This window comes from Psammomys obesus, unplaced genomic scaffold (assembly GCF_907164565.1).
Source record: "Psammomys obesus unplaced genomic scaffold, mPsaObe1.curated_primary_1811, whole genome shotgun sequence".
In the NCBI taxonomy this organism is placed as follows: Eukaryota; Metazoa; Chordata; class Mammalia; order Rodentia; family Muridae; genus Psammomys; species Psammomys obesus.
Window position 1 is genome coordinate 23,641,248 of NW_026585504.1, and position 8,136 is coordinate 23,649,383.

Sequence of the window (8,136 nt, forward strand, 5' to 3'; positions counted from 1 at the left end):
CCTGGCTCTGTAAAACTGTCCTGGTAAGAAACTGTAAAAATCCTCTCTTGCTACAGTGCTCTTAAGCACCTCTCTTTCCTGTCCTGATCTTCTGGGAGTTGTGTGTATCCTAACTCTGACTCATTCAGTCAAATCTTTCTCTGATTTGTTACTTCGTTTACACCTCAATTAAATGTCACTTTCAAACATGTCTATTTACTTGTATAAAGTAACTTTACCTGCATTGTTTGGGATTCAGGATGTATACCAATTGTGTGTCTGTATTCTAGCCAGAGCATACTGTAATACAGAGCTTGGCTGTATTTTAGCCAGATCGCATACACCTAAAAGGTCGTTGCCAGAGCAGCCATGTTGCTGGGTAAAAATCCCCCTCTATTTTGGGCAGCAATGTATAGGCTTAGATTTCTCACATTTGGCTTATATTTCTATTTATTTTATTCAGGTAAATTTTAAGGTGAATGTCAAGTTCCATGAAGAAAATAGACTGGTTGATAATCTTTCTTTGCAGGTTATTTTTAAGGACATACTGAAAAAATGGATGGAGGCAATCAGTCTGTAGTGTCAGAATTTATACTCTGGGGACTTGCCCACTCACAGAATATTGAGACCTTACTCTTTGTGATATTTTTAATGCTTTATGTCTTCATTGTTTCTGGAAATATAGTCATCCTGGTTTTAATCACCACTGATGCCCACCTGCATTCCCCCATGTACTTCCTATTGGCCAATCTGTCCTTTATCGATATGTGGCTTTCCTCAAACACTACTCCTAAGATGATCACAGACTTTCTCAGGGAAAACAAAACCATTTCCTTTGCAGGCTGCATGTCCCAAGTCTTCTTTTCCCATTGCATCGCTGCAGGAGAAATGGTGCTGTTGGTGGTTATGGCTTATGACCGCTATGTGGCCATCTGCAAGCCACTCCATTACTTTACCATCATGAACCGGAAAAGATGTACTGGGTTGGTGCTGACTTCCTGGACAATTGGCTTTATACATGGTATAAGTTACATAGCAGTGATTGTGCAGCTCCCTTTTTGTGGCCCTAGGGATATAGACAGTTTTTTCTGTGACATGCCATTGGTAATCAAGCTAGCCTGCATCGATTCACATGATTTAAATAAACTAATGAATGCTGACTGTGGGGTTGTGGCTGTAACCTGCTTTATTCTGTTGCTCATGTCTTACACATATATCCTAATCACTGTACGACAGAGCTCTAAAGCTGGGGCATCGAAGGCCCTGTCCACGTGCACTGCCCACATCACAGTGGTGATGATATTTTTTGTGCCCTGCATCTTCATCTATGTGTGGCCCCTCAATATCACCTGGTTGGACAAATTTTTTGCTGTATTTTACTCTGTTTTCACACCTCTCCTAAATCCAGCTATTTATACACTGAGAAATAAAGAGATGAAAAATGCTATGAAAAGGTTCATTAACAACTTTTTGGTCCTGAAGTAAATTTTTAATATGCAGAAACATCAACTCATTATTTAAACAATGAGACTGACTCTATGAAACAGATTTTAAAATTAGGAACTACAGTATGTGTTTAACCAATATCACCATATGGAAATAATATATTTCTAAAGGACATGACATTGTTGTGGGTTCAGTAATAGCTGCTCACTGACCATTCAGATACCAGACTCAAATCAACATGGCTTTATTTTACACTAAACAGAGAACTGGCCAAGACCATAATCTGGACTCTGGAGCCAGACTATGACATTAGCCTACTCCTAAAGCAGATTTTTTTAAGAAAAACTGCAACCAACTAGCAACCAGATAACAAAAATATAACCAAGTGTAGGAAATGAACCACAACTAGGTAACAACCAGGTAACAAAAATGCAATCAGGTATCCAGATTAGAAAGCAATGTTATATCATTTTGAGTAGCTAGACAAAGAATTTCTAGATGATCTTTAATTTGGTTGGTTCTGAAGTTGGGGGACTTCATACAGCATCCAGGTAACAAGGTATACAAGTTTGAGAAATGAAACCATAGAGACATATTAAAAATGGAGACTTGGAGACAAAATGACTTCTGATAAGCTAAAAGCTATATCAGGTGCTAACAGGTGTTATGCTAAGAAATAAAATGGGTCTCAACAGAAGGGCTATAAAATTTGAGCAGGTTACAACGTTTATTGGTCATCCAGCAACAGATTGTGAATCCTTTGTCTTAAAATCTAAATATGAATGATCTTAATAATACAATTTTAAAGTCATTGAACTATTTGTTTCTAATAAAATTTAACTTGTCACTTATTGACCAAACACATATCTTTATTTTTGTGAATAAAATCTTTGTAAAATTTACCTGCATATTATTCTGTGCATCAATACATGCTCCAAGTCATTCACTTCCTTTACCAATTGGCCATCATCAATTTGCCTTATCCCAGCTACCTCCAAAGCACTAATTTGGTGGACAGAAACATTTAAATAAATGAACAAAGTGATAAACTTCACAAGGAATAGCAGTAAACTTTACTTTGTATCTTTTTAATCAAACAAATAAAGTGTCATAATAATTGATAATTTATTTAACATTGTGTATTTAATATTGTATAATATCCTGAAATTTAATCTCCATTAGGACTGTGTTCTAATTAATTATTTAAATATTATAATAATTATTATAATATTAAAAATACTTTACATATGTTGGAGGTTAATTATGTCTTCTCCAAGTCAGATTGGAGAGGACATTTTTTTGATTGCTTTATGAATTTATTTTTGTGACTTGATTGTATAGTTCTTAATCTTGAATACAGTAAATGACAGTGTTTTGTCACAATGTCAACAGCTTAGCCAGGCTTATTAGACATTGTTTAAATTTCAAAAAAATTAATGTTAAGTAAATCATATAATTCAATAATATGTTCATAAAAATTATTCAGTATCTTACAAAATGTCCCTAGAATTGTTTTTTATTTTTTTTAATTTTATTTTTCTCATTAGTTACATTTTGTTAATTCTCTATCCCAGCTGTATCCCTCATTCCCTCCCTAATCCCACCCTCCCTCCCTTGTCTCCTCCCTGCCCCTTTCCAAGTCCACTGATAGGGGAAGACCTCCTCCCCTTTCATATGACTCTGTTTTGTCAGGTATTTTCAGGACTGGCTGCAAAGTCCTCCTCTGTGGCCTAACAGGACTGCTCCTCCCTTGGGAGGTCAAAGAGCCAGTTATTGAGTTCCTGTTAGAAATAGTCCTTGTTCCCCTTACTATGGGAAACCAATTGATTACTGAGCTATCACGGGTCACATCCGAGTAGAGGTTCTAGGTTTTATCCTCTCATGGTCTTTGGTTGAGTGTCCATCTCAGAAAAGACCCTGTGCCCAGATATGTTTGGTCCTTGTGGAGCTCCTATCCTTTCCACATCAAACTCCCCTTCTTTCATATGATTCCCTGCACTCTGCCGAGGGTTTGGTTATGAGTCTTAGTATCTACTTTGGAACATTGCTAGGTAGAGTCTTTCAGATGCTTTCTGCGGTAGACTCCTGTCATACGTTCAATGCATATCCCATTTGTCTTTCTAAATGAGGATTGATCATCATACCCCATGTCTGCTTTCTTGATTATCTTCTTTAGGTGTATAGATTTCATTATGTTTATCATATCTTTTAGGTCTATATAAATGAGTATATTCCATGTTTGTCTTTCTCCTTCTGGGATACTTCACTCAGAATGATCTTTTCTAGATCCCACCATTTGCCTGCAAATTTCATGATTTCCTCTTTTTTGATTGCTGAGTAGTATTCCATTGTGTAAAAATACCACAATTTCTGTACCCATTCCTCCATTGATGGACATCTGGGTTGTTTCCAGGTTCTGGCTATTACAAATAAAGCTGCTACAAACATGGTTGAGCAAATGTCCTTATTGTGTACTTGAGCAAATTTTGGGTATATGCCTAGCAGTGGTATAGCTGGGTCATGAGGAAGCACTATTCCTAGTTGTCTGAGAAAGCACCAGATTGACTTCCAAAGTGGTTGTACCAGTTTACATTCCCACCAGCAATGGAGGAGGGTTCCCTGGAGAGGACTTTTGTATTAATTGTTTATATAGGGTTTCTCTAAGCAGTGGTTATGTGTTATGTTCAATTCACCATACTTAATGCCTTTAATTGAAATAGCCCACATTCATCAATGGATGATTGAATTAGAATTAGAATTAGAATTCTTTGCTCCATATAGGTTACTTGACTTTGGAAAGACAAGGGCACAGAAAGCTTTTTTAAATTTTTTTAAATTTATTACTATTTATTCATTTTGTATCCCAGCTGTAGTCCTCTCCCTCGTCCCCTCCCAATCCTGCCGTCCCATGCCTCTTCCCCAGTCCACTGGTAGGGGAGAAAGCTTTTTAAGAGTATATGTGAAATTGAGCATTTCTTTAAGTGTTTCTCTGCCATTTGATATTCTTCGATCAAGAATTCTCTCTTTAGGTCTGTACCCCATTTTTAAATTGGATTACTTGATTATTTGATATAAACTAGATATTATCACTCTGTCAGATATAGGGTTGGTGAAGATCCTTTCCCAGTCTGTAGGTAGTCGTTTTGTTCTGATGACAGTGTTTTTTGCTTTACAGGAGCTTTTCAGTTTCATGAGGTCCCATTTATTGATTGTTACTCTTAAAGCCTTTGCTGTTGATGTTCTGTTCAGGAAGTTGTCTCCTGTGCCAATGAGTTCCAGGCTCTTCCTCATTTTTCTTCTAACAGGGTTAGCATGTCTGGTTTTATATTGAGGTCTTTGATACACTTGGACTTTAGTTTTGTGCAAGGTGATAAGTATGGATCTATTTGCATTTTTCTACATGTAGACATCCAGTTAGACCAGTATCATTTTTTGAAGATGTTATCTTTTTTCCATTGTATGGTTTTGGCATCTTTGTCAAAAATCAGGTGTCCATAAGTGTGTGGGTTTATTTCTGGGTCTTTTGTTCAGATCCATTGATCCACCATTCTGTTTCTATGCCAGCACCAAGCAGTTTTTAGCTTGAGATCAGGGATGGAGATACCTCCAGAAGATCTTTTATTGTAGAAGACTGTTTTAGCAATTCTGGGTTTCTTGTTATTCCATATGAAGTTGAGAATTTTTCTTTCGAGGTCTGTAAGGAATTGTGTTGGTATTTTAATGGGAATTGCATTGAATCTGTAGATTGCTTTTGGTACGATGGCCATTTTTTACTATGTTAATCCTGCCAAGCCATGGGCATGGGAGAGCTTTCCATCTTCTGATATCGTCTATTTCTTTCCTCAGAGACTGGAATTTTTTTTCATACAAGTCTTTAACTTTCTTCATTAGGGTCACACCAAGGTACTTTATGTCATTTGTGGCTTTGTGGCTATGCCCTTTGTAAAGGGTGTTGTTTCTCTAATTTCTTTCTCAGCCGTTTTTGTTTTTTCTTTTGTATACAGGAGGGGTACTGATTTTTTTTTGAGTAAATTTTGTATCCTGCCACTTTGTTGAAGGTGTTTATCAGCTATAGGAGCTCTCTGGTAGAATTTTTGGGGTCACTCAGGTATACTATCATGTCATCTGCAAATAGTGATACTTTGACATCTTCCTTTCCAATTTGTATTTCCTTGGTCTCCTTTAATTGTCTTATTGCTCTAACTAGGACTTCAAGAACTATGTTGAAGAGATATGGAGAGAGAGGGCAGAGAAACAGTTAAAGAAATGCTCAGTGTCCTTAGTCATCAGGTAAACGTAAATCAAAACGACCCTGAGATTTCACCTTACAACCATCAGAATGGCCAAGATCAAAATCTCAAGTGACAACACATGCTGGAGATGTTGTGGAGAAAGGGGAACCCACCTCCTTTGTTGGTAGGAGTGTAAACTTGTACAACCCCTTTGGAAATCAATCTGGCGCTTTCTCAGACAATTAGTAATAGTGCTTCCTCAAGATCCAGCTATACCACTCCTAGACATATATCCAAAAGAGGCTCAAGTAGACAATAAGGACATTTGCTCAACCATGTTTGTAGCAGCTTTATTTGTAATAGCCAGAAGCTGGAAACAACCCAGATGCCCCTCAACTGAGGAATGGAAACAGAAATTGTGGTATATCTACATAACAGAATATTATTCAGCAATTAAAGACAAGGAAATCATGAAATTTGCAGGTAAATGATAGGAGCTGAAAAGGATCATCCTGATGAGCTGTCCCAGAAGCAGAAAGACACACAGGGTATATACTCACTCATAATTGGATATTAGACATATAATATAGGATAAACCTACTAAAATCTGTACACTTAAAGAAACTAATCAAGAAGGAGGACTCTGGCTAAAATGCTCTATCCCCATTCAGAAAGGCAAAGAGGATGGACATCAGAAAAAGGAGAAAACAGGGAACAAGTCAGGAGCCTGCCACAGAGGGCCTCTGAAAGGTTCTACACTGCACGGTATTAACGCAGATGGTGAGAAATATGGCCAACATTTTGGCAGAATGCAGGTAATCTTATGAAAGAAGTGGGAAATAGTAAGACCTGGATAGGACTGGAGCTCCACAAGGAGAATAACAGAACAAACAAATCTGGGCATAGGGGTCTTTTCTGAGACTGATACTCCAACCAAGGACCATGCATGGAGATAACCTAAAACCCCTGCACAGATGTAGCTCATGGCAGTTCTGTGTCCAAGTGTGGTCCATAATAATGGGAACAGAGACTGTCTCTGACATGAAATGACTGGCCTGTTCTTTGATCATCTCTCCTTAAGGGGGGAGCAGCCTTATCAGGCCACAGAGGAAGACAATGTAGCCACTCCTGATGAGACCTAATAGACTAGGATCAGAAGGAAGGAAAGGAAGACCTCCCCTATTAGTGGACTTGGGGAGGGGCATGCATGGAGAAGGGGGAAGGAGGGAAGGATTTTGAGGGGCGGCAGGAGAGAAATATGGGGATACAAAGTGAATAAAGTGTAATTAATATAAATTAAAAAAGATTATATGTGATATTCTCTATAAAAACTGAATATTAACTACTTTTCATCAATAGGCAATTTTAAAACCAGTCCTATGGACAACTAGAAAGTGTTTATACACCTATAGATTTTAGTATGTTTATCCTATATAATATAGAGTACATACCATGTATGTCTCTCTGCTTCTTCTGGGATACCTTCTAGGATCTTTTCTAGTTTCATCCGGTTGCCCACAATTTTCATGATTTCCTCGTTTTTAATTGTATAGTAGTATTCCATTTTGTAAATGTACCACAGTTTTTGCATCCATTCTTCCGTTGAAGGACATCTAGGTTGTCATCCAGATTCTTGCTATTATAAAGCTGCTATAAACATAGTTGAGCAAATGTCCTTGTTGTATGGTCGAACACCTTTTGGATATATATGCCCAGGAGGGGTATAACTGGGTCTTGAAGTAGCACTATTCCCAGTTTTCTGAAAAAGTTTCAGATTGATTTCTAAAGTGGTTGTACGAATTGACATTCCCACCAGCATTCTCAGAAAATTAGGAATAGTGCTACCTCAAGATCCAGCTATACCACTCCTAGGAATATACCCAAAATATGCCCCACCATTCAATAAAGACATTTATTCAACTATATTCATAGCAGCTTTATTTGTAATAGCCAGAATCTGGAAACAACCTAGATGTCCCTTAAGAGAGGAATGGATACAGAAAGTGTGGTACATTTACACAATGGAATACTACTCAGCAATTAAACACAAGGGCCATGCATGGAGAGGACCTAAACCCCCTGCTCAGAGTAAGCCCGACTTAGGCAGTTCAATTTCCAAGTGGGTTTCCTAGTAATGGGGGCAGGGCCTGTTTCTGACCTGAGCTTAGTGGCAGGCTCTTTGATCACTTCCCGCTGGGGGTGGGGTGTGCAACCTTCCCAGGCCACAGAGGAAGATGGTGCAGGCAGCCTTACTGAGACCTGATAGGCTAGGGTTAGAAAGGGAGGCGGTCTTATCAGGGGACTAGTGAAAAGGCATAGGGTAAGAAGAGGGAGGGTGGCTGGGACTGGGAGGAGATGAGGGAGCCTTCCGCAGCAGGGATACAAAGTGAATAAACTATAATGGATAGATAGATAGATAGATAGATAGATAGATAGATAGATAGATAGATAGATAGATAGATAGATAGATAGATAGATA

At 38.2% G+C, this 8,136-nt stretch overlaps 2 protein-coding genes across 2 annotated transcripts in view; one reads left to right on the forward strand and one right to left on the reverse strand.

The window, feature by feature from the left end:
- Nucleotides 1–534: 534 nt before the first annotated feature.
- Nucleotides 535–1,464, forward strand: LOC129673037 (olfactory receptor 4K13-like). The gene has a single exon (XM_055602710.1). The coding sequence runs from the start codon at nt 535–537 to the stop codon at nt 1,462–1,464; it is 930 nt and encodes a 309-aa protein (XP_055458685.1).
- A 615-nt stretch (nt 1,465–2,079) lies between these two features.
- The window catches only part of LOC129673050 (olfactory receptor 4F17-like), a 12,022-nt gene continuing 5,965 nt past the window's right edge, over nt 2,080–8,136 (reverse strand). The window contains exons 4-5 of the mRNA XM_055602717.1: nt 7,177–7,209; nt 2,080–2,094 (exon numbers count right to left, since the gene is read on the reverse strand). Of these exons, the coding sequence (XP_055458692.1) occupies nt 2,080–2,094; nt 7,177–7,209 (48 nt within the window). The remainder of the gene's footprint in view (nt 2,095–7,176; nt 7,210–8,136) is intronic.